Source organism: Malaclemys terrapin, chromosome 17 (assembly GCF_027887155.1).
Source record: "Malaclemys terrapin pileata isolate rMalTer1 chromosome 17, rMalTer1.hap1, whole genome shotgun sequence".
Classification (NCBI taxonomy): Eukaryota; Metazoa; Chordata; order Testudines; family Emydidae; genus Malaclemys; species Malaclemys terrapin.
Genome location: NC_071521.1, coordinates 3021983 through 3049301, shown reverse-complemented (window position 1 = coordinate 3049301; position 27319 = coordinate 3021983). Strand labels below are relative to the sequence as shown.

The 27319-nt window shown below is 37.1% G+C and overlaps 2 protein-coding genes across 5 annotated transcripts in view; one reads left to right on the top strand and one right to left on the bottom strand.

Annotated features, from left to right (window-relative positions):
- NEK6 (NIMA related kinase 6) overlaps positions 1-2363 on the top strand; it is a 110089-nt gene extending 107726 nt beyond the window's left edge. For all 4 annotated transcript variants that reach the window (XM_054007394.1, XM_054007396.1, XM_054007393.1 and 1 more), the window contains one exon: positions 74-2363. In XM_054007394.1, the coding sequence (XP_053863369.1) occupies positions 74-184 (111 nt within the window). In that variant the 3' untranslated portion in view covers positions 185-2363. The remainder of the gene's footprint in view (positions 1-73) is intronic.
- Positions 2364-2765: 402 nt separating this feature from the next.
- Positions 2766-27319, bottom strand: part of PSMB7 (proteasome 20S subunit beta 7) — a 41046-nt gene continuing 16492 nt past the window's right edge. Inside the window, exons 6-8 of the mRNA XM_054007515.1 lie at positions 23110-23168; positions 4246-4397; positions 2766-2988 (exon numbers count right to left, since the gene is read on the bottom strand). Of these exons, the coding sequence (XP_053863490.1) occupies positions 2877-2988; positions 4246-4397; positions 23110-23168 (323 nt within the window). The 3' untranslated portion in view covers positions 2766-2876. The remainder of the gene's footprint in view (positions 2989-4245; positions 4398-23109; positions 23169-27319) is intronic.

Genomic DNA, 27319 nt, shown 5'->3' with positions numbered 1-27319 from the left:
CCTTACCCTTTCCAAAAAGAAACAGGATGTTACATTATATTTTCATGTGATTTTTTTTTTCCTTCCTTTTCAGCTACGGGAACTGGTCAGCATGTGCATATACCCTGATCCAGATCAGAGACCTGACATTGGTTATGTGCACCAAATAGCAAAACAGATGCATGTTTGGACCTCCAGCACTTGAATCATCTGCAAACACTCTCTAAGAAAAGCCATCACAGCTTAGTCTTACTTGAATTTTTATTTCTCAGATGAAACCGACCGGTGCCTAGTCAAACTCAAGTGAGAGAGTTGAGCACTCGTAGCAAGATGCTCCATTATATCTGCAGGTTATTTGACAAGGACTCTTACCAGGTGGTCATGCTTTAAAGTGAAGATTCTATGAGGTATTGCAAGCATTTTTTTTTTAAAAGCCAATAACATGTTACAGATGTAGATCATTTAAGGGTCCTTTCTTAAAACTGTTGTGTGTAATCTAGAATAGATTATATTAACAGGGGTGTCTCATTGAGCCTTTGACACACCCCTTTATCTTAACTGTAATGTGAAATATTGAAATAATTCCTTCAGTGAAATCACTTTATACTAATGTAAGAATTGCAGTAGATTTTGTGTAATTTGTATAACTGCTACTTTGCCTCTTCTGCACATGGTTAATAGCAATTTCAGTTTTTAGTTCATATATTTTTAAAGCATTCAGCTATGTGTTTTATCCCCTCCTTTGCAAAAACAGGAAGGGGGGACATTTGTTTGAAGATTTTTTTTATCTGAAAATGTAGAGTGAATATTTTGTTGATGCATTTATCTGTTAACTTGGTTATAGACAATGAGGTGAGTCTAGCATATACCTGAAAAGCATTGCTTCTACAAGCAATGTATCTTTATAAATGTATTTTCCCCTTTGGCATTAATCTTGTTAGGCTAAAAGTCTATTATAAAACCAGTGTTACTCTAAGCCAATTCTATTTTGGGGACGATACTTTATCAAATCCGATGGTACTTTAGCCATTCATAAATAAAATGTAAGGAAAGCAGTGTTTTAAAAACTTTTTCAAACATAGTAACGATGTTATTTACATTTAGCATGAAATAAGACCAGTGCTTTGTGTAATTTTAAATAAGGTTCAGCCCATACCTATTTAACTGTGAAAGCTAATTTATAAAATGTGAATTTTTATAAGAAACTCAAGCTGATTTGAAGGAGATCTCTTGTTTAAAAGACTAATTTTTTTTAAAGACCTAAAATTTTTCAGTCAACTAAATTCATTCATTGAATCAATGATTTGTTTCATTAGTGACAATGAAAAGTATTCACTGCTTTAGAAACCAAATGTGCGGATTCACGTTCAAGTGTTTCCATTTCACCTAACTGTTCAGGGGAACTGCTGCACTTAACAGTCTCAAAGGACAACGCCAGGGGAACTAAACTTGTACTGTCATAGTGTTTCTTCTGTGTGAGGTAGAGTCCATTACTATAATGTATGTTTGTGGGTGGCAGTTGTTCGTGTTTAAATACAGCCTGTGACAGCTTACTCTTTAAAAAAAAATTTTTTTAAAGGCCTTAGTCTCTTGGAAATAAAATTAGGGTAAGAGGGTTAAATACATGTATATGCTTTGAATGGATTTTTTAAACCTAATTCTCACTACTTAAAGGAAAACTGCAGTGCCCAGTTAAACTAGTCAAAATATTCAGCTAAGAGGTTAAACCTCAAGATATTCATTGTTGTGAATGATGCTGGTATCACTTTTATGTAAGATGGCATCTTGCATCTACTTCCTGTTAGGAAGTCCAGGATATTCAACTCAGCATGAGAATGTAGGAGAGAGGCCAGAATGCTTCCTCCATTCCCAATGCTAACATGTTCAGAAATGATCAAGAAGCCAGATTTATTATATTTAAATATAATAAAGATTATCACCTTTGTACTGCAGGTTTCCTTTAAACTATAGTGGCAACTACACATTCATAGACATAGTTGTGCAATGCCTCTGTTGGTGTAATGTAGAATAAAAGTTCTTTGGCTGTCAAGAAGGCTCAAATTACTTGAGTGTTTTGATAAGTCTGGTCACTTCCTTGCTACATAAGATCTATTAGTGCTTATAAGTAAATGTATTTTAAAAGGTAAATTTTTGCAACTGTGCATTTTTAGATAAATAAAACCATGATTTACAAAATAAACAACTTCCTTTGTAAAAAACTATCTATATTTGAGTTCAGTGTTAAGGAATACAGTGTTTTGTTGCAAAATGACTTAAGTCTACAATTGTTCTTGTAAAGTGTTTTTATCCCCCAATATCTGTTTGATGCACAGTGTGAAACTGTCAACTTGTAAGGAAATGGACTAAATCTCAAAGTTACATCAGTTCTGCTGACAAATTCTGCCTTCTAAAAACAATGTCTAACCATTGTGCTGTTGTACAGGTTAGAGGCTAGCCTGACTCTTTGGTAATGGGCTAATTTTTGAGGGAAATACAATGCATAGCTGCTGTTTTCTGTGTTAAAACGGGAGAGAGAGAGAAAAGCCACTGAACTTAGTGGTAGCAGGTTTTTCTGCTAGTCCTATCTTGACTACCCAAAGTACAGGTAGCAGCTGATTACTGACAATGGCCCAACTAGCTGAATGAGTTCTTCAGACCTCTGTTCTGTGACTCACGACCATTCAGAGAAAGATCACACTGAGAGGGTAAGGGGTTTTTGTTTGGTTCTGTAGGTAAGGAATGGTAAATCAGCCAATCAGAGAAAACCAGAAAAAAAACTCAACAAATTGGTCAGAACCTGTTTATTTACTATAAATTGAGGATTTTCATGCAGGAAGGCTTTGAGTATAAACCAGCCATGGCTAACATGTAGTGTCACTAGAATTTAGTCTAATACTTCACGAAGTGTCCATTGTTTGTACTGTTTCATCCACCACTTCAAGTTCCAGGAGAGCCACATTTTCTGTGAGAACAGCTGTAGTTCCTTTTTCACACCTGTACTTACCATACCTGTTGAAAAGATAATCAATGAAAGTCACAGAGCAGCTCCCCAACATTAGATTCAACCCTAGCGAAATTCTCTTAACAATGGTTTTAAAGACAGCTTCTTTGATATTCACTTTAAGGAAGAGATGAATGGTAAGGTACAGGAATTCTCTCCTGGACTTATATGAACAAGTTCCAGCTCAGTCTCATATCCCATGCAGGTTTAACAGCCGAGCTGTGCAGCTCATACTATTCAAGTAGAACTACTATGACTAAGTTTGGAGGATTGGCACTGTGCCTTTCCCTATTGTTCGCTTTAAAGAAAGGTGAATTTTTATTTCCATTCCACTAGTTCGGCAATGGTATGTAAGATTACACAACCACATTACACCTTGTGTAAATATACATATTGCAAAATCTTTCAACTGCCTGCAGGGGCTGTGACTCACTGATTAGGCAATGCAGTGTGCTGGGGTGACTGCATGGTTAGTAGTTAAACTTTCAGCCTGTCTCTTACCCAACTAACTGCAAACACATTTGCTTACTTTGGAATTTCACCACCTCTGTGCCTTGAGTATTCCTAAAAGGTTCTGTCACTTCTCTGAGGCTAATTATGAAAACTGCACTGCAGAATCATACTTAAGTACAGCCACTGTACCTTATTTAACTAATGTTTTGAAAGTTTAAAACCACAGCTGATGGATTTGAATTCCCTGAACTTAAAGGAAGAAAGAGCAACAGCATAAAATGGTTTGTCACATTTGTAGTTTCACACACAATGTGGTGAAAGGAGGGCTATGGGGGGATCTCTCTTTTGCTGTGGCCTGTCAAACGAGGGAGCTGGAGAACATAAATAGCACAAAGTTCTAGGTGGTGAAAAGGTCAAGAGAGGGATGTTCCAGGGGAAAGGAGCATTGCTGACAACCTGCAACATTGGTTCCCCTAAATTCCTTATCTTTTTCCCTTTAGACTGAAGATTTTTGGTTGGGCCAAAGTTAACCATAGACAATTTATAGTCCCTCCCACAATTGTTTACAAAAAAATCTCTACAAACTTCTATGTTTTAAAGGAAATACTAGTGATCCAGAGTGGTTTAAAATCAGCAACCCCATGCACAGTCTGTTCTCCAAACATGGGTGAAGCCCTTCTTCTCTCTGAAGGCAGGAGCTAATGGTGGTAGACAGTGAAAAAGCAATATCAAAATATACTGGGAAGGGTCTGACTGAAATGTCTGGAATGTTAGGGAAAGAGTGGACAATATGCAGTATCAGAAATACTAACCTTTCGCCTTTTTTGTTGACCACATCATAAGGACGGAGAAAATCCAACTTGTTTTTGCTTATAACACAGAGATCTATGTTACTGCCGGAGCCCAGATCATTGAATATGCCAGCTGAGATGGCATCTCTCACAAGCTGTTTGGCTTCCTCTTCCTGGCGGGAAATAAAATAAAGCTTGTCTAGTTTACTACCTCCTGTAAATGGGGAAATTGTGCAGCAACAGTGTAGTTAGATAGAAAAGTTCTTAAATTGTCATTTCATTTAAATAAAAGGGAAAACTAATCTAATGTACAGAAGGAGCGAAATTATGAATGATCAAATTAAGGGGCTACTTTCTAGAGGTTACTGAAGTGTGATTCAACAGGATCACTTGCCCTATTAACTGAGACAGTACTATCAGATGGAGATGTATATTTCTGTACATGCCCTAAGTAGTCTTAGAAGGATAAAGGTAGAAACAGAGGCATCCTCTTTATAATACAGTATTGTGAATCTGAACAATGGTCAGCACTACCCAAAGGGCCAGCTTTCCTATCATTAGCGCCATCATCAGTACATGTCAAACTGCCATGTCAGCGTGAACAAATTTTAGAAACGAAAAACCTTAAACTATGAAGGGGAGAAACTGACGTTCATAATGATTTAGTAGCTTCCAGACCTTAAAAACATACACGTACCCCTGTAATGCCCAGTGTAAAACACTTGCATACAAATTGCCTGGTAGTTTAGTTAAAGACTGCCTTGAGTAGAGACTATTTAATCATCCTCTATAGTAAGAAAATGATTTGTATGTTTTGTAACATAGCCAACTTGGAATGCAAAAGTTATTCTGCTCATCTGAATAGCTGCATTACAGGGAAGCTTTGATCTGCACTGCATCATAGCTAACTAATGTTTTCAGATGCCAGTGTAGTGCACGGGAGAAGAGTATTAAAAGAAACATTGAGAAACACAATTTGAAAATATAAAATATATAGCAGGAATGGGAGTATGGCCACTTTTATATAAATCCAAGTAAAGTGTGTGTTTGTAAATTTTAAAATTTACTATTTGTAAATACTGATTGTTACAATGTTTCAATTTAAATAGACTAACTACTAATATGAAATGAACATGTAATACATTTATACTTTTGTCAATAGTACAGACACTACTGTGCAGTTTCATTAACTAGTTCAGAGTTAATGAAGCAGCAAAATTCTACTCAGCTCTAGACTAGGATATTCTAGGAAAGGAAAGATATGCTGCTTGTTTCAAGTCAGGGAAAACCTCTATCTAAAGAAAATTCCTATTATGGCTAAAATTATGCACTACTTTTTTAGTCCTGTATAAGTTTACAAATGTGTATTTGAGATACAAACATACCCCTTTGCATAGGATTTCTAATGCTCAAAGAGTTTGTTACTCTTTAAAGCATGCATATGTTCTTGAAATACACACCATACAGACACCTGGCTTAAACAGTTTCTCAAAGGAAATTTGAATTGTTCTGTATTTAATGGAAATTACCTTTCAGAGAGACTGCAGTAAGTTCCATGCCTCAGCCCAATGCTTGCCCAGTGCTCTAAGCAACAACCCCCCGCCCCAGAGAGCACATTACAATAAAATCTATTCAATTGTATACACAACTACAACACAACCCTTCATTGAATAACTCTGGTATAACTGGCCTCAAACTATGCATTCTGTACAGCAAGTTACAGCCTGAAAAGATTCGCATAATTGTAGCTTCGCTGTAGCAGAAAGGGAAAGCCTATTAGAGCTACATTAGCTCCCTCTACAGACTCAGCAAGGGAAAGAATTAGGTTTCATTTCAAATGCAACTCCTAACTGACAATCCCTGAGGAGATTCAGGGATGTTGCAAACAATTTTGGAAGCCATTAGGTATTGTGAGACAAAGGAGAAGCCGCAACTTCACATTGTAACTGAACATACTGCATTAAAATTGTATTGAGGTGACAAAGGTTATATTACTGGTAGAGTGGTTCATCAGCATGTTTCATATATATCCAGCAGGATCTGGAAAAGGCTCACAGTTGGAAAAAATGCAATCCCTAGCTGAAACTTAACAGATGTCTCATGGCTCACCACCTCTGCCATTCATGATCACAAAACATCCCTGTAGCAACTACTTTAAAAGATAATAGTAGGAACGTTATATATGTTTCCTTATTCCGAGCTGTTAGATCACATTTAACAAGCCAGCTCTCTTCAAATCACAACTTAGGACCCACTGTTCCCTCATGCTTCAGGGGGGAAAAAAAAGTAGACTAAATATCCACACACACACACCCCCACCCCATAACACCACAAGCGGCTGTCCTACTAATGCTCACTTATTTAGGAAAAGCCACATATAAATGTCAAATCCATAAATCACAACTCTGGGAACCAAAAGAGCAACTGATTGGCTTTAAAGTCAAAGAGATTTTTAAAAATCCATAAAAAAGATTCAGGTACGATTCCAAGACTGACAGTGGTCTCTGAAAGACCAAATGGTCCTCAGAAATTAGAGACAATCACTGAAGCCACTTCTAAAAGATGTTCCCTCATTTGGGCTGACTTTAAAATTGATTTTAAATTTTTTTGTTTTTGTTTTCTTCCATTCTAGGACTGGTCCCCTCTAATCACTCTAAACTGTAACTGGAAAGATTAAGCCACTCCAGACACTGTTGGGATGAGATGATGGAGCCTGGTTTTTGTTTAAAAATACCTGGAGGCTGCCTTGTTAATTATTGCTTGATGGCTGACCCTTGGAAATTGTTCACTCCTCCCCACCCCCCATCCTCAGAAGTCATTCCTGGGGAGAGGAGAAGAGTTTGCAAGTGTCACCTGGGCAGCAAAAATTCATCTGACCATTGATAATCAGCTGGTAATGGATAGGTTTCTTGCCCAATACCAATTGTGGCATAAATTCAATGCTACTTGGTACAAATGGGCTGGATACACCAGTGTATTAAAAACAAAAAAACACCCAGATACTAAAATACCCACTCATGAGGAAATGAGGCAAAACGTGATTTTTAGGTATTAAACACAAACAATTTAATCTCCTGCAGCAATATATTAAACCTTAAGGCAGTAGTTCCCAAACTTTAACAACCTGTGAACCCCTTTCACTAAAATGTCAAGTCTCACAACTTTCAGAGTAACAGCCGTGTTAGTCTGTATCCGCAAAAAGAAGAACAGGAGTACTTGTGGCACCTTAGAGACTAACAAATTTATTAGAGCATAAGCTTTCGTGGACTACAGCCCACTTCTTCGGATGCATATAGAATGGAACATATAATGAGGAGATATATATACACACATACAGAGAGCATAAACAGGTGGGAGTTGTCTTACTAACTCTGAGAGGCCAATTAATTAAGAGAAAAAAAAAAAAAACTTTTGAAGTGATAATCAAGCTAGCCGAGTACAGACAGTGTGATAAGAAGTGTGAGAGTACTTACAAGGGGAGATAGTCAACGTTTGTAATGGCTCAGCCATTCCCAGTCCTTATTCAAACCGGAGTTGATTGTGTCTAGTTTGCATATCAATTCTAGCTCTGCAGTCTCTCTTTGGAGTCTGTTTTTGAAGTTTTTCTGTTGTAATATAGCCACCCGCAGGTCTGTCACTGAATGACCAGACAGGTTAAAGTGTTCTCCCACTGGTTTTTGAGTATTTTGATTCCTGATGTCAGATTTGTGTCCATTAATTCTTTTGCGTAGAGACTGTCCGGTTTGGCCAATGTACATGGCAGAGGGGCATTGCTGGCACATGATGGCATAGATCACATTGGTAGATGTGCAGGTGAACGAGCCCCTGATGGTATGGCTGATGTGATTAGGTCCTATGATGATGTCACTTGAATAGATATGTGGACAGAGTTGGCATCGGGGTTTGTTACAAGGATAGGTTCCTGGGTTAGTGGTTTTGTTCAGTGATGTGTGGTTGCTGGTGAGTATTTGCTTTAGGTTGGGGGGTTGTCTGTAAGCGAGGACAGGTCTGTCTCCCAAGATCTGTGAGAGTAAAGGATCATCTTTCAGGATTGGCCAAACCGGACAGTCTCTACGCAAAAGAATTAATGGACACAAATCTGACATCAGGAATCAAAATACTCAAAAACCAGTGGGAGAACACTTTAACCTGTCTGGTCATTCAGTGACAGACCTGCGGGTGGCTATATTACAACAGAAAAACTTCAAAAACAGACTCCAAAGAGAGACTGCAGAGCTAGAATTGATATGCAAACTAGACACAATCAACTCCGGTTTGAATAAGGACTGGGAATGGCTGAGCCATTACAAACGTTGACTATCTCCCCTTGTAAGTACTCTCACACTTCTTATCACACTGTCTGTACTCGGCTAGCTTGATTATCACTTCAAAAGTTTTTTTTTTTTTTCTCTTAATTAATTGGCCTCTCAGAGTTAGTAAGACAACTCCCACCTGTTTATGCTCTCTGTATGTGTGTATATATATCTCCTCAATATATGTTCCATTCTATATGCATCCGAAGAAGTGGGCTGTAGTCCACGAAAGCTTATGCTCTAATAAATTTGTTAGTCTCTAAGGTGCCACAAGTCTCACAACCCTCTCCTAAAAATGAATATTTCCAGGGATTTTCTCCTTTACCGGAGTATAAATGATAAAAGCAATGCTCTTGGAAATATACAATTTGTTTTTATGACATGCTTATTACACACTGTTATGAAAACAGCAACACGCTTCCAAGACCTCACTTTTGTAGCTTGTATCACTTTGAATAAGCCTGTTATAAGACAAGATTCCATCAAGGAGTATCAGATGTGAAACAGCATGAAGGTATTTAAGAAGCCAACTCAAAGAGTTCCTCCTACACAAGCAATCAGGTCTTGAGCAGTCCAGGCAAACAACGCATGTTACAAGAAAGCTTAAAGTTGCTTTTAAAATTATTATGAAGAACAAGACTAGCTGCCTATTTAATTTTAAAAACCGCAAAAAGTATCCACCTCCCTTTCCATTGCTTATAAAGAGTCTTGAATTTTAAATCTCCTCAGTGTGATAGGTATGCTTGCTTTTATCTGCTTAGCTCGTGGAAGTCCAGGGGCTCCTAGGGACAGCTCTGTCTGCCATTAGGGAATTTTTTTCCTGGGAATCCCCTGTAACATTCGCGAACCCTAGTTTGGGAACCACTGCCTTAAGGAAACAAAAGAAAGTACTATCTTCTCAATGGCCAAATAATACTTATAGTAATACATTATGTAAATTTATACTCATCAAGGGGAAAACATTACTTAGGACCCAATCCTGCAGGCTCTACTCTATCAGAACTTTTACATAAGTGCTGGTGCTAGGATTAACTTCAACTGGACTTTTGTATGAGTAGCACTGCAGGATTGGGCTCTTTGGTGTGTAAATCTCACCATCTGAAGTTGCTATAATTAAACATCCAAGTATACTGTTATAACCCCCTCCCGCCCCCACTTTTATAATTTACTTCCAATGCATAAGATCAAGGAATGTTTTTAAAAAAATGATTATTCTGACTTGAACATAACATGTTAATTCAGACTTCAATTTCACAAAGCAATACTAAAAACCAGGACTCTAATACACATATAGGGAAATTCCAAGTCACCGTTTTATCCTTCACTCACCAAGGTGGTGGTTAGTTATTGCAGACATGTCCAACCCTATGGCGACGTCGAGTTAAACATGATGTACAACCAAGGCACAATGGAGCAACTGAAATCTGAGTCTCCAAAGTTACCAGTTTTATCCAAGCTCTTAATAGTTCTTGTAGCAGTTTGAATATCTAACTTGCCATCATTAGAGATCGGGAATGCACTGGCACATTAGCTTTCAAAGCTGCTTTTGGTAAATGCAGCTCTGCTCACTTCATGTAAAGCCTTGAAATTTTTTTTTTTTTTTTTTTTTTTTTTTTTAAACTCCCGCCCCAGGAAATACTGATCCTTAGGGGGTGTGTGCTTGTCCTAGATGTTTTCAGATTCAAGCGGCAGCTGCACAAGCGCCAGGATTCAAGTGCAGCTGAAGAGGATCCCCACAGTAGCTCAGCCACAATCATGTCTGTACCCAAGGCAGACTTTATATTCTCCAGTGACCCTCCATACAAGAGCTTGTTATTAGCAGTATTCATATTCTCACAGCTTAATTATGACATTGACCAAGAGGTCTGTACTCAGCCCCAGAAACAGTGCGCTTTCTTACTTCACTCCCATTTTATCAGACGAAATCTTTTAAAATAGATTCAACTGCACTTTGTGCAGATTCACCCAGGGGAACAAACCAGCAAAGCCACATAAAAAAATTTCGGCACATCACTTCAGTGTTTTGGGGTAGTGAATGAGGGTTTTTTTCATTTGGTAAAAGAATAATTTCATTAATTAGAATCCTATGACAGGAACATTTTAGTACTGTCTATGGAAATGAACATAGTAAATCAAATAAAATTACACTTTTTTGGTTACCTGGAAGTTTACCACTATTTTAAATGAATCCTTTTGTACACGTTTTAAACAAACTCAAATGAAATTTAAACTAAGGAATACATTATAGGCCACAGGTTAAGGATAATGTATCCACTTTAGTTCTCTCTGGCGATAGATTAGGCCTTTTCTATTTGAATGTAAAAACTGTGCTGTTTTAAATCTTCTTTCAGCGTCACCTCAGTCTCTTGGGTAAAAAAGCATTTTTTTGTTTTTAAAATGCACCATGTGTGTCACTCTGTTAGCAAAATATTCTTAAACCCAAAGTAACTGTTAGACCAAAACAGTCTCTATTTGGTAGATGCCTGTTATAATTAAGATCCTCTCAGAATATTAAATACTACAGGACCATAATTTGACCAGTCTATTTAATTAAATCTAACATGTAATTAAACAGCACCCAAATGTGACAAATATCTTTCCCAGCCTTTCATAATTTAAAAAGAGGACCAAAATGCCCTTGTAAAAACGGGTTTAAAAAGCCTGTTCCTGTGTAGGGACCCTGCATACAAAGGAGTGAGATTTTATGGTCCGAAAATAGGGGGTTATAATGAAAGTGCTGACACAGTCTTAACTACAGTGGCATGAATGAGTCACTGTAATAATTAATCTGAAAAACCCCTAAAAGTTCAGAGTATATAAAAGGAGCACTTCCTACTTTATGGTTGGAAAGACCAAGTTAACTGGGAATATCATTCTCCCGGGTCTACACTGCTTCTTAAATGAGATTACAGTAAGAGTGATGTACTGTAATACAAGTCAGCTGTGACAAGCAGCACTTTATAGAGCTATCTGTTTGTCTCCATCACTACATCACACGATGTGTCCCAGGACTCCAATGTGCAACTCCATTTACCACTGCATGACAAATGGGCAGCACTTGTAAAAGGCACAAAGAGGTCCAGATCAGCCATGTAATGGTCACCACAGCTGTACCATAGTGCTTGAAGGGAACAATACAGAACCCCAAGTTCATTAAACTGACCAGTAATGGATCTTTCAAAACGTGCCTTAGGAATACTACAGTAAAGGCTAAAATAAATAACTCAGCATGGAAGGCTAATCTAAAATGGTGTTTGATAAATTATTTATAACTTAGACAATTGTCTGCATTTAATATTGGAGCTACTAGTAGCATCTTTAAAAGATGATTTATGTGTTGTAATGCCATTAAACTTTATATTGGCCCACTGCTAGCTATAAAGTCTGCTGAGATTTAGAGAATGAGTTTTAAACTGTCACTGCAACATCATAGTAGATGGAGACTGTATTAAATCTTTACTTTAAACCTGCTATCTGGAGAGTTGCATTTTGTAGACACTCAAAAACTGATAGATTACCTCTCTACATCTGCTATAGTGCAAGTTCCAAATAGCAAGGATAAGGAACTTTTCCATATTACTCTTTTATATAGCTTGAATCGAATTTCTCTTCACACTTAAATGATTTTCAGATTTTGAATACAACCTTTTCTATGGAGCATGTTGGTTATGTCTACATCCAATTAATCCTATTTTTTGCTAAAAGCTTTTAAGAAAAATTGTATCACTTAAGCCTACTGCTGTCTCAAACTAATGCAGCTGTTTAGAGAATATTATTTCCCTGATGTTTTGGGAACTTGACAAGCAATTCATACAGGAGACCTCTTTTTTTTTTTTTCTCCAACAGATTTATATATTGTACAGAGATTTTTTTTAATTAGTTATTTAGATTATCACCAAACTGGAATGAATTTGTGTCTAGTAGATAACCAGCAATATCCTATTTTGATATTTAGCATATACGTAAATAAGTAAAATGCTCTAACAAGTTTAGCGTTTCATCACAAATCTGAAGAATCAGCATGCGGTACATTTATACTGGGTAGAAGAATTTTTGAAAATATCATGGTGATACTTTTGCACCGGGGTGAAATTTGTTCCATGTCCTTCCTGTACTGAAAAAGTAAAATATACAAACTACTTTAAGTGAGACTCTGAGGAGTGAGGAAGAGTATTGGGAGCCCAAGGACAGAGACATAGTAAAAAAATCTATAAAAAAGGCCTGGGAGTTAGGAAAACAATACCTCTTGAAGGACATAAGTGCCTACAGAAGGATAATTAGACTTTGGAAGTGTAATCAGCAGACTGCTGTAGGTGAAAGTGTGGCTATGCCTGTCTGCTGGGAGAAATTGTGTTGGAGATCAATATGGGACTGGAAGCAATGCGAAAATCTTTTGGGAAAGTCCAAGGAGACAGTGGAACTAAGATGACAGCTCTGATGCAAAGCATTTTTACTAATTTTTTTAAAGAGAGGGTTGAAAGCCAACCATTTAGTCTGGAATGAATCTGTTTGGCTACATTTTAAACTTGAACTGAGGGGAGAGGTGCTGGGGTATAAAATCTTAATAGCTCAGACTGTTTGGAAGTCCCACTCACCGAGCTTCCCATCCGAAGGAGTTTAGGTGATGCATGTCATAGGCAGATGAATGCTTTACAAATACAGAAAAATATTGTTATGAAGTTATCGTACTGGATCTCCGAATCAAAAGACTGTGCTTTGTTTTTATCTCACTTTGTTTAGGTAAAGTGAGTGCCTGTGAATGACCACTTGGGAATTGTTAAGTTTAATTGAACTGCACCTGGTGCTGACTGTGGGGAGTTATTGACATTGCCTTCACATCATGTTTTGTTGCCTTTTCTTTCCCCACCATCTTTTGTACATGCTCTAAAGGGTCATGAAGGAGCTGCTAGGGGCAGAGTGGAGAGAAACCCTATAGTTTCAACAGTGCAAGATGGGGCTATTGCTGAATAAGCACATCTGGAGCAGGTGGGAGTGGAAATGGGGCTTATTGAACACCTGAAAAAAACAAGCTCAACTTAGCACACAACTGATCACAGTCTGAAACGTTTAACGGAACGAGAGGTTCAAAGGGGAGATGTTCAAAGTGGCCTCAACAAGTGTAGAGGGATTCTAGAGACCAGACTCTAGGAGGTTAAGTTGCAGCTAAGAAATTAACAAAAGTAAAAAAGCAGAAGGCAAAGAGGATGTTAATTCTGAGACTGCACTAGGATGACTAGGGGAGTAAGGGGTTGGACCATAAAGTGATACAACATCCAGATATTCTGGAATACATCACTCTTATTGTAAATGAACGAGAAGAGGGACACCGTACACAGCTCTGCTTGTCATGATTAGTCTAATGCCACAAAGACAGGCACGGGAGGAATGACAACAGAGCACAGAGGGGAAGTGGAATTTCTTTAAAGAGAATTACTGTATATTTAATGTGAAAAAAATACTGCACTCAAATCTGCTAGATTGGTTTAAAGTCAGAGCACATTAAAATAACTGTTAAAGTTACCATTAAAAGAGCAGTTGAAATAATTACAAAAAGCACATAGTAAGAAAGGAAAAGCAGCAGTGAAGAAAAGGTGGTCAGTGAAGCTCTTGAGACCATGAGATCTCTCACTGCAAGATTAGTTTGTGGACATGGGGGAAAAAACAAAGATTTAATGCATTTTCTGCTTCTGTATTCAAAATGGTGCTTACATGGGGCAGACAAGTGCCAGAAACAGTCATCAGTTTTCTAGAGTATATAGAAGAAAGACTGAAGGAAATTAGGGTAATGCCAGAATAGATGATCAAGAAACTAGGACAGGTGAAAATACATATATTGGACTTCAACTACTATTGTAACTCTGTAGTTGTATAATTCAAAGATGGGGTGTTCACTGCCACTGGCAGCCCACAAAATCATTCCCAGAACTGAGGCCCACCTGCACAGGGATAAAGATGAAGCCTTCCAATCAGAGCTGAATTTCTCCCATACAGAATTCTGGAACTTTGTGGTTCGTGACGGCATGTGTTTTTCTTAGGGCAAGGGTCTTCTGAATCCACACAAGGGTTTTACTTAGCTGTAGTAGATAGACTTTAAAAAGTGTAGGACATAAAGAAACCTACAAACACTCCAGCTGACGGGAGAATAATGGTGAATGAAGAGATCAAACTAAGATTTTTCATATTTTGGATCAAGCTACTGCAACTATTGCTTTATTTTCCAATCCAGCTTGCAGCCTTTAATTAGGAACAAATCTGAAAGACTCCAAATTCTGAAACATTACCACTTACATTGAGACTCCTTCCTACAAATCTGTGTATCTTGTTCACATACCCCACTGTGAAAATCTCTCCATTTTTGTTCAAAGCTCTGAGTGTAAGAAGCTCAAAAAAATGGTAATTATTAGACTTGGATTCCTTTGGAAAATTACTACTTATTGGAACGCTGGGTCACACGGTGTATTTGGAGCGATACATTTCTTATAAAATAAAAAGCTATCCTAGTTTTTCTGCAAGCTTTTAAAATTATTCTTGTCATTTTTAGGGTTACCTGTTTTTTGTTTTTTTAACAACGTGTGTGGCTGTTTTTCAGCCTAGTCCTAGCCAACACTAACACTTATCTCTCTGCTTAAGAAGATTAACATAGTCATTGCTGCTGGTTGATGTGGCTACTATCACCCATATCGCAAGTCACCACTATGACACACCAATTAACGTTTAGATATCCAAACACCTTTAAAAAGGGACACTGCCTTCCAATTTGGTTGGCTCACTTGGAAATCTCTCGGATCCAAATTCTACAGTATCTACTATAGAATTTATGTCACTGTCATCATGTTGATATATTAACACACAAGTCACTTCACCCACCACCAGAGTGTACCTACTTCTAGAGTGAACATAGCATTTATTTAAAAGGAACAGTACACTACAGCAATGAGGAATGACAGCCTATTTTGAAACTACCAGGCAAATATGGAGTAGACAGTAACTAACTACCCAAACTGGATCTGACCAGGGCATTGTGAACACAGCAGTTTAACCTTTAATATTAATGTCTTTGATTTTGTACATTTAAAAAAGATTGTGTTGTCTGATGTATGTTTTTGTATTATCTTGTACGTTATATATACCATGTAAACAAAATTTAAATATTTATACTATTTTAAACTTACCCTTTTCTACTGAGATCTTTTCTTCAATAAAATACACCTCTCAAAGTCCTTACTCTTTTTTGTAATTACAGTATTTTCGTGTTTCATTGGTACATACACTTGCAAGCCCAGACTCATCACTACCTCCCCCCGTCTGATCTTGTACACCACACAAGTATAATAAACCATGTTAATATTTCATACCAGTGTGAAATATGCTGGAGTATCAATTCAACATCTGCTGTCTTCAGGGTACTGGAGTCCCGCAGAGACACTTTCAATTTGTAATTGAGTTCTATACTGAATTAATCAGCAGTTTATCTTTTTTAGTAAAATAATGTCTTCCCCACTAACCTGGATTTACATTAACAATTTATGCCAAATTACCTGCCAAAACAAAAACTTATAGGAACCAATGTTACTGAATAGTATCTTGGAATCGTATATTTCATTCCTTACATGAAGAGTAGTACAATACATTGTTCCAGTGGTATGAAATCTTAAATTACAAGCCTTATCTTGAGTCTGTGGGGTTTCTGGCTGCTTCTATACTCACAATAACTATGAATTAACATGAGAACAGATTTAATCCATCACTTGTGATGTTCTGATATTCAGAGTTTTTAAGGAACAGATTCTCAGAATGAAATGGACTTGTTCCGCAGTAAAAGAGCTTGATAATTCTACCACACTAAAGACTTAGTTTGATAACCTGAAATCCTCAATCTGCCTAATATTACACCACCACTCTGTAGTGACATTTTGGATCTTAGCTACCGGGGAGTAGAGAGAAAAGCAAACCAAGCACAGGAGTCATTTTAAGTAACTGTATGCCATTATACCCCGCAGGAACAAAGTCCAGCAAGGACACCTCTGCCTCAGGTGAAGCACTCCATGCTCATCTCACGATCACCAAAAATGTTGAAGGATGAGGGTGAAGAAAGATCAACATTTTATTTTAAAAAGGAAAAGTCCTAGGCCCTCTTGTAACCCTTTTCCTCTTAAGTTTACCCAAATGCTTTATAAATCTTGTAAGTATTCACTCATTGGAAGGGTGTCTCCTCTCTCAGCCTAGTCTAAATTCTGCTCTGACCTTATTCCAATTCAATGTTCTTTGCTCATACGGAAATTACACTCTGCCTTCAAGATTCTCACTCCAGGGGCAGCACTTAGGCATTGTACTATGTGAAATATTTCTCAATACATTTTCCCCGTTCCACAGTTACAGGAAACATACAAACTAAAACAATTTAGACTGGAACATCTGCTCCTGAGAATGCATCAAAAAATAATTATCTGCCCTACATCTATCCTATGTGTGGTAAAATGTTCTCTAACATTCAGCACAGTTTGTGAATACCTTGTCTACATTATTGCGTACAAACTTTGTGTTACCTCTGCAAAGGTAAGGAAATTGTTTCCTTTGCCATGCAGCAGGGTCCAATTTAAAGTAAAGAATGGATGAATTTAGACAAGATTCCTGTATCTGGAAACAGTCAGTATATAGAACAAAGAAGTGTTTTGGGTATCAGTGGTAACTCAGAAAGAAATCACCCTTAGGCAGTTTTATTATCTGACTTCCGTTTGGAAATTGTGCTTTGATAAATGAAAAGAGCATATATTAAGAACTCCTCTCCAGTAATCCCAGCCATTTAAGAGCATATCTCACTGCCAAGTAGTAGGATACATTTAAAATTAACTTCATATTTCCAGTTTTTCATAAGTTCCATAATGGAAATCAATTCTTCATGACAGTCCATGCAAGGAGTTAAGAACGGAACCTGTCCAATGTGTCAAACAGGAATTGAGTTAACATGTTTAAATAATTTTAGTTTAAAAGTAGGAAACAGCATGATATAACTCCTGAAAATAAGGTTTGTCTGACACTAGTCTGTGCAGAGATACACAGTTCCGAAGGATAGAGTAGTACAGTCACAATGGAAATACCAAATCTGTACTAACGTGAGCTCTAGCAATAAGAGGCAGTAAAGACGTTTACTAACAGCCTAATCTCCTGTCACTATGTAATGAAATAAACAGGTACACAGGGCACACATTTTAAGCACTTCTTTTTGTGCAGGGAGTCAGATTTTTAATTTTGTTCTGTTTTGTTTACTTAAGCTCTGTTTGACACCAACAGGAATTCAAGTATCTCAGGCAGGCTCTTCAGCTTAACTCTGATAGTCTTGCTTGATCTCTATTGTCTGCCGTCTGAGTGCAGCCAAGAAACTTCCCAGCAAGTGGTCACCTTCCCATGGAGTCATTAAACCTCTGAATGTCAGCTGGTGGGATTAGCCGGCAGACTTCCACACCTGAGCCCTATGGCAGGGACACAGACGTTTTGATCAACCATCACTAATGAATACAGAATTCATATGCAGCTTGTCATTGCTCTTGAGCATCGAGTCACACAGATGCAATCGAAATAAGACTGATGAGACTACTACTGTTGATGAAGATTAGAGTTTTGACAGTCAAAAAATAACCCAGTATTATTGTCAGTAGTTAGTAAAAACAAATATTCAGCTACATATTGCTACACCCATGTTTTCCCCGTCCCCCAATAATGTTTAATGGAAGAACATGGCATGCTTTCACAACGGTGCGGAACTATGCCTTTTAAGTATTTTTATTTAAATAGAAAAAATTGCAGTAAAGCCCTCCTTCTTAGAATATCAATGACTTTACATAAGCCCATTAAGACTCATCTGCCTTTGAGGAAGATAATATCCCCTTCTTACAGATGGGGAAACTGATGCACAGAGCCACTGGCTTCCAGGAGTCTCAGTGATCAACAGCAGAGCCAGAAATAGCACCAAGGTCTTCTGTGGATTAACCAACAGTCCATGGTCTGCACTGTCCTGTACAGTAACACTCTTTTAAAGAAGGGAATATGGTCAGGAGAATGGGTGGAAGGAAAAAAAGAGAAATTTTGTCCATGGGCTTCAGAAAGCCCTCCTTCCCCCTAGGTAAAATGTTTGTCTGTATTTACTACTCAAACAAATGTTAGACTGCATGATCAAAAATACTGCACGTTCTCATATTTTTAGAATGATCCATTTCAAATTCAATTATTTAAATCCTGCATTTCCTCCCCACACACTTATTTTTCTATTTGCCCTCTGATCCTGAACACTTCACACATCTTTACTAAATTTCCCTGCAATCATGGTTTTCTATGACTTCTGCTGGTCATCTTTCCAGAGTCTCCTTATTTTGCCTTCTCTTTTTATTGGTTTGATGAAATATGGAAGACAAAGCAGAAGCATGAACAGCCTGTATCTTTGCTTAGTCAAACATGAAGCTTTTGTCAGGTGATTGAGAAATACAGGCGCACACAGCTGTATTTTAATCAAGTACCGTAATTTTCTTCCCTAAACCTACAAAAACTTCTCCTTCGCGAGAGGCAGCGTCAGTCACCAACATTTATATTATTAAAGGTCTTTTCCCCCCAAATATCACTAGGAATCCAATCTCCACAAGGATACAGACAACTCAAAAGCTCCAGCAGCTAATATTATAGGCAGAATTTATCCTAGTTCAGGATGGTTGCCATCTCTCTTGATATGGATTTTTGAACAGCACAAACCATTAATGTACTTAAAAAAACTGAATGTAGTTTAACACCCTGTGGTACTCCACAAAAAGGAAAAACTGACTAAGCTCACAACACCGTATTAGCTGTGCTGTTCTTCCACTTATATTATTTAAGGTAGATCTGTAGCTACCCACCTGACAAATTAACATTGTTCTATAGCAGTCAGGTGCTTGGCATCACATTTTGAAACATCTACAGGCCTTCAGGGCTGAAAGTGTTCACTTCTTCAGCAATCTATAACAGTTCCTCTAGAGGCCAGCACTTGGTTCACAATGAAACATGACTCCATAAATCAGACTGCAGAAGTAGCACTTGTGTACGTCACTCTCCATCTTAGCAGTTTCGCTGAAGGATGTTGGGTAGAGATCACCTCTCAGCATTGCAACCAGAGAAAGACCATCACAGCCGGCATTGACAAAGCATGTGCTACTCAAAACTGAAGACACACTAAGTCTATGAAAAAAAAACACATCCTGCTGGTGTTAGCATGCCTCAGGCAGTGGGAGAAGCTTCAGCAACTCATCTTCAAAAGGCAGAGAGCCAGGGCTCTAGAAACCTGCAAAAATTGGCTAAGCCTGCAGTCTTCATTTCTTTAAGTTGAGCATCTTCAAAGTCTACAATTCTAACTGTAGGGCACAGCAGCTGCCACTGCAGATTTGATCCTCTCCGCTTTTGGCAGCTCTCAACTTGAAATTCTAGCAAAAGAATTTTTCCAAGTTCCTATTATTGCCTGTCCTGGGTTTATAAATATTGTGCACGATCTGCTGTGGCATGGCTCTCCTGGGACGCCAGTGCATGCCAAAAGCATAACAGAATGAAAAACAGTTCCTGTTCTTCAAATAAATGCTAATTTTGTTAACTGTGCTCACACGATGTGTTTGGTGATCAGCTTCAATAGTACAGAATATATATCAGAGGGAAAAAAGCTGATTGTCTTTTCCAGCAGTATTCAGCTGCTACTTTCATTACGGTTGTTTAATTAGATTCCAGATGCTAATTTGCAAGTCGATACCAGAGGGTGCAGGACAGTTTGCCTTTGAATCATTTTCTGTGATGTGATGGTCTTGCAGCACGCTACTACCTTTCAGTAGCCCTAGCAAGATAGTCTGACAATTAATGCAAAAGCAAGCAGGATTGATCTTGACAGAAAAATATGAATCTACTACCCAGTTTTAAATGAATTAATCTCCAGGAATTTTAAATTTCTCACCATTGCAATGTGTTTTAGCAATTGACAATTTTTATGTCCATACCACATAATACAAAGATGGGCTGCACTGATAGGATTTTGTTTACTCCTTTCGATAGAACTATCGTTAATATTTACTTTGGGGTTTTTTTAATCTTGTTGAACTTCCCACTGTGTACAGTAACCTAATTTTCAGTGTTCAAAAATGTAGAATTAACAGTTAGACTTTTAACCTCTTAGCCATAGTAGAAAAGTGGAGAAGAATTTAAGTCTTAAAAAAACAGTCCAATTGAGTCTTCTCCGTTAGCTCTTAGCTATATTAGATTGTTCTGATGTGTTATATCACTATTTTAATTAGCAGAACACCCAATAAACATAAAACCAGTCTTAAATTATATGCTAGTCTTGAGACTACATATCAATTTCAATAAATTGATAGACTACATTTCTACATGCTTGATACAATAGTGAATTTCTCCTGCCATTTAAGGTTGTGTATGAAGCCAATTTAATTAGGCTGACCTTTTTAAGTAAAAAAATTAGAAGTTTACCAGTTTTTTGATGATTTAAAAAAAAAATACGTTACACTCAAAAATGGCTTAAAAAAACAAGGATCTTGATAACTAATTGAAAATGAGATTTAAGGTTTTCTTTTCAAGATGGCGAAAAATTATGCTATTGAATTTTAAGAAGGGATTGTGCAGTAGCTATTGTTCCTAAGGATTTTAGGCCTTGTTGTCAATTTAGGCAGCACATGTTAAAAATACAGAGTTACACAGGAAACTGGACAGAGTCAAAAATGTGATGTGCCACTCTCACAATGGTTTGCCTTACACCGGCGGAGACTCAACCGTTACTTGATATTTAATGGATTTTTCTGTTAGTCGTACAACCTTCATGCTATTTAAATGAAGGAGTGAGTTTGAGTGCCTAATTGAAAATATTCCAAATTCTGACAACATTGCTTATGCATTCTACACACTAAACAAAGTCCTGTCTCATGAGATGCTCTCTGCAGCACAGCAGCTTTGCAATTTTGATCTTGTTTGTTATCAAAACTTAAACTATTTTAACAGAACTAGAACTACTTCATACGTAACGTTCTCGGAAGAGTCTCTCTAAGAGAAATTTGAAAAGTGATCCATTTATTGCCCATTGTGTAATCTTTTAACAAATTTAACAACTGGAAAAGCGCTCACTACTAATTTTTAATCAATTGTTAATCCACATGAAGTTACTCCATAAGAAAATTTAACAGAATAAACCAATGCACTTAAAATTGTAAATTTAAATAACTTCAGATAGGAATTCAGTGGCATTATGGGCTCACGCTGCTTAATACAATTGCATAAAGACTTAAGAAATTGGTCTATAGCAGAGATGCAACTCAGATTAGTGAAATCTGAAGACATTTATTGCAGTTACTCAACTTTCCGTTTTGCCACCATGTGATTCAGTTAAACACTAAATACCTTAAAATAATGTTATAGCTATCTTTGATGTTCCAATGACAATTATGAAAAACTAAATGTTAATGTCATTTTTAATCTACTTCAAACTTTCAATTTTGTATTCAATTCTCATTTTTTTCTTTAACATGTAGAATTATTAATCAATTGCAACTAGAAGAAGCAAGCATTCAAGGAAAGTTTGAAGAGATTAATATGGTTTAAAGGAGGCCTTGACACATTTTACCAGATATAGTTAGAGGAAGCGTCTTAATTCTTTTAATTTTATTTTCATCAATAGTGTATCTACAGACAACTGTGGATTTTTCATCTTTTTAGGTAAACAGTTATTGAACAATAACTGGTTTTTATATTCTATATACGTGTGAAGAAATGCTATACATAAATAAAAGCAATGCAATGGATGTGTTCATAAACCGATATAATGAGAATGGACCATCTTATTCTGGCACATAATGTAACAAAAACTTGATCATGGTACCACGGCTTACAGCCTTTACTCTTAAATTATTACGGTTGCATAGTAATATGCATTTATAGATTTTTCAAGTTTGGTACAGACCATCAGCAAAATAACTTATAAATGTTCTGATATCTTTTAGGTAGATCCTGAAGATTGGAATACAGTTGTTATTCGAATGGCGACAGCCAACTTGAAATCCAGTCAGTTTCAAAAAATGCGTGAAAGGTAGTTTCAGGCACTGGCTTCGGCCAATTTTTGTGGTTTTATAATCACATTTTCCTTTCTTTAAAAGAATGTGAAAGACATACAATGAGGGGGGAGGATGAGGAAATGACTATACAGGGGAAAGAGTGAAACAGATTATACAGGGACTCTCATAAACCTAAAGTAAACTGTAAACAGAATTATTTCTCCTCTAATCTTTCATCTACATTAATCATAGAAGCTTTTGTAAGAACCGATTAAAGAAATTACAGACAGAAGTATTGGGTTTGTAAGTTGGCTATGTCCATTTGAATTTTTTGACAGCTCTCCAATGAGCCAGCATACTGTTGGGTGACATTGGGAGCAGGAGGGTTCCTTTTTTTTTTTAAACTAAAGCAACATTCAATATTAGCATCAAAGCCATTCAGTGTATGTCAGTGTTTTGAGAATTACTGAAAGAAGAAATATTAAATTAAAAAACCCCAAAATATTCCTTACCTCCATGTCTGGTTTGAATTTATCTTCAAATACTGCCATTGCTGCCAATGATCCAGAACCTACGAGAATAAAGTGAAGACATTTATTTCAATTTTGACGCAGCTGTAACATAACTGCTGAATTTCTGGAGAGTATTTTTAGAAGAAAACAAGAGAATGTCAATAAAACTGCAACACACCACAAACCTGACTTAAGCTCATTAAAATACTGACCCTTATTTTACCACATACCATTTAAACATCTGTTCTCGTGACAGGTGACACTTACTTGAGTCCCAAATTTACCTCTAGTCCATATAGACTTGGTGTGGTCCTATTTTTATTAGTGTAAATTATTTACAGTAAAATGCTTTAGTATGAAAACAAGGTTATAGAAAGTGAGTTAAATGAATGCCAGAGTGTATATTTTCTGTCCCACTCCTGTGCCTTGCCAGGTTGCAGGGTGTAACACTAAATACCAAGACACTTAGAAAGAATAGATTGTTTTAACGAGCTGCCCTGGGATAGTCACCTTGACACATGGAGACAAGTGTACCAGCAATGGCAATAGCTGCTGCCACCAGGTTATGTTCCACATTTACTATCATCAGTTTATTAGGCAGCATTTATTTTGAGCCATTATTTTTACTTTGTACTTTGAAGAGTAACAGGAAATAGACAAAATGACAAATTCGGAGCCAAGAATTTAATATCACATCTCTGATCCAGTCAAAGATTGCAACAGAACCCCGCTTTTCCTGAAGCAATGTAATTGCAGGCTTTACCCATAAATATGCACTTCCTACCCAGGGACAAAACGCAGCTCGGCACTATCTGAAATTTTAGACTTGCTTTGTTCAGAGAAGAGCGGCTCTTTAGGAAGACATCATCTTGTCTGTACACGGCCCTGACAATATTTCAGGACGCTCTACTTTTGGAGAGTGAATAAAGTTATCTACAATTTTTTACTCCAATTAAAGATTTTTTTGGCATTTATTACTTTGTAAAGTGTTTTGCATAGCACTCTCTGTTTAGCTGGGTCACACAGAAAGCTGTCTTTTCTATTTAAAATGATTTGTGGACATCGCTTGACCAGCTCAATGGTTTAGCAAAAGAAAGAGACAGCGATTAAACCGTTTCAAATGAGGTGTCCTGCTGATTTTATCCAGTCTGCTGAATGTATAATGAAAAAGGAGAAGCTGACAGGGACACTGTTGAGGAAATACAGACTACCTTATTTGAACCATTTAAGGAGGTCCAATTATAGATCAAATTTAAAGGGTAGAAACAGCAGATTTACAGACACAAATCAATGAACATGGTAATCCCAATGAATATGACAGATATTCCTGTTACAGAATATTGCTGTGGTTGAGGATCATTACCTTTACAGTACCAAATACATCACATCTAAAAACAGTAGGATGCTCCAAGTGTGTACTTGTATTACAAGCAATGACTATTCATTTAGGCCTTGGAGCAATATGTGATTCCATTTTTTAACAGTTAAAACTGGAAACGAAAAGAATTTGAGGGACTGGCAGCAGCAGAACCATATAAACAGATGTTGTCAACAGACAAAACACCAAACAAAAGAAATTTCACTGACTCTCTAACCAAGGGCAAAATCACTTGTGTTCTGGAATAGATATGGGACCCTGTGTATAAAGGAAGATGCAAAAACAAAGCTAGTCTAAGTGAAATTATATGGAAAAGCAATTCTAACTAGAGAGTTAAAGAGCCACATGGGGGATGCATCCCAAAACTATAAGTGCCTCCTTAATTCAGGTAAGGCCCTCTGCAAGCAGGATGGGAAGCCTACTGAAAATACTAGAAACCAGTATTTTAGAACTGCTTATACTAGGATCTAGGTATCTTTCACATGATTAACAGTACGACTGCACAAAATATAAAGTTTCCAGAATATAAGTGTAAAAGTAATTATTTCAAAGACAAGATTATTGTTCTTAAGTAATAACCACATAAGAGAAAAATTTATATTTCTTCATTTTCTAAAACTTCTGTTAATGCTCTCCCATTTTATATACCTTTCTTTTGTACACACACTTCTTATGTACACTCTTAGAGTGCTCTTAGAGAAGAGGATAGATAGCTTTCCCAACCATCCACTTATTCTACATAGCACTTGTGTTGTTCTCTCCTCAATTAGAATGGTTTTTCCTTATGAGCAATAATCTCAAACGAAGCACAAATGGAATAGATGTAGTCTTCCACTCCACCAGTTGCTTGGTGAAAAGAGATCCCAAGGACAAAATCCTAAGTGAGTTTTTAAGTCCAAAAGGTTCAGAATACCAGGACAAGAACAACGCAAACTTTTAAAGAAAGGAAAGTCTCTAGTGTATAAAAAACGTATATAACATAATAAAACAATGCACAATTTAAATATGCCTTAGAGTTGCCCCTTATTTATACTGGTCAAGATAAAAAATAAGTATTAGATTTGAAATTCAAATTAAATAAACTAAATTCATTATCCCACACAAAAGGAAGCTTTCAAAGAGGTGCTGAAAGCCTGTTAAATTCTGAGACCTGTATTTTTACATTAGTTAAGCTACATACATCCACAAACAAAGGAGGTCTATGAAGGTGCTAACAAAACTAATAAAAATACAGAACAGAGCTTGGAGCAGGAGTTTCTCTACAAATTCTGAATTGTACGTCTTGAGTTTGTAAATCCCGAGTATGTGTTTTATATTTACAATACAGCTTTATTGCCTCACATTTAAAGAAAAGTGCCCTGACAGGAGGCTTACTGCACAGCCCAACATTCTGTACAGGAACAGAGTTCAAGTCTTCTGAGGATTCATGGATTTTTGAATGATGGAGCTCAACAGGGACTTTGGGTAACATCTGAAATTTATAAATTGTATTTTTATGCTTATACTTGCAACCCAAGAATATGGATGCATTTTTAGAAGAGTAAGTAAATACATTTTATTATTCTGCATTCCTCTAATAATCCAAATAATCCACTACTTGACAACACTGATGTGAGGTACTTTGGAGAGTGAGCTTGATCCAGTCACACTAAAATGTATATCAATTGAAACCGTTTGGCAAAAACGGCTTAAATTCTTGTGTACAAGATGATGAATTCAGCCATTACATGAGATGTTTGGCTGTGTATGCAGCTGCAGACCTGGCAGAACGCCAGCTATGGACAGTTGCTTCCAAGTACAGCTGTAGAACTTCACTATCAAACACCAACTTCCCAGTGGCTGTCAAATGTATGATCCAAACAAATCCACAATGTTCCAGGTATTTTGGATGCCTTGGGAAAGTTATATATTATGACTGGCAAGCAGGCAATAAAAATCCATGGAACTAAGTGAAAGCTGGACATCCGATTTCTCTCATTGCAATGCCCATTGAAATCATAGAAAAACCAAGGTCCTAAGGGACTGTGGAGAGCCTATTTGTATGTGGGAACCAAAAACTGTTCTCTTATTTATGTATTCTATATCCACCGAACATTAATTTCTAACAAGCATGCAGAAAAGTTAAATATTTTCTAACACTAATGCTTGAAGAGATGTAAAAATCCTAACATTGCAAAATAGAATCCATTACTGTCTATTAGTTAGGGAAAACAACACAATTACTAAAAAAGAGACCAGGTAGGAGAAGTAATATCATTAGTGGACCAATTTCTGACAAAATGAAAGATATTACCTCACCCGCCTTGTGTGTCTCAGATCCTGGAAGCAACAGGGCTACAACACTGCAAATTACTAGAAATTCTGATGAGAACTTTAAACCTGGGTCAAATTGGGCCAGCTCATAGCAACAGAGTGAACCAGTGCGCTTCTCTGGTGGCTGCCCCTGGTGCTTGAGATTCTAAGCTTTAATTTTTAAAAGTTTCTAGCCCTCGTATTTGAAAAATAACCTTCAAATGTGAAACAAATTTAACTGGTATAGTGATGTTTGCAAGTATCCTTAAACAATAGCTCTAACAGAGATGGGAACGGCACCTACTCAGCTCAATGTAATATTAATGCTACAGACTGTTGATCTTATCTTTAAGCTAAGTTAACCACTGATTAAAGTATGAAATTACAAGCTAATCATATTATAAACATCAGAACAATCTACTGGTAAGTGGCATTTCACTTTGGCATCGGAAGAGGGCAGGCCAGGGGTGTAAAGGAAAACACCTCATTTTCTCTCCAATAAAACCGCGGTCTTTAAAGAATTAGAGACAGATTTTTCAA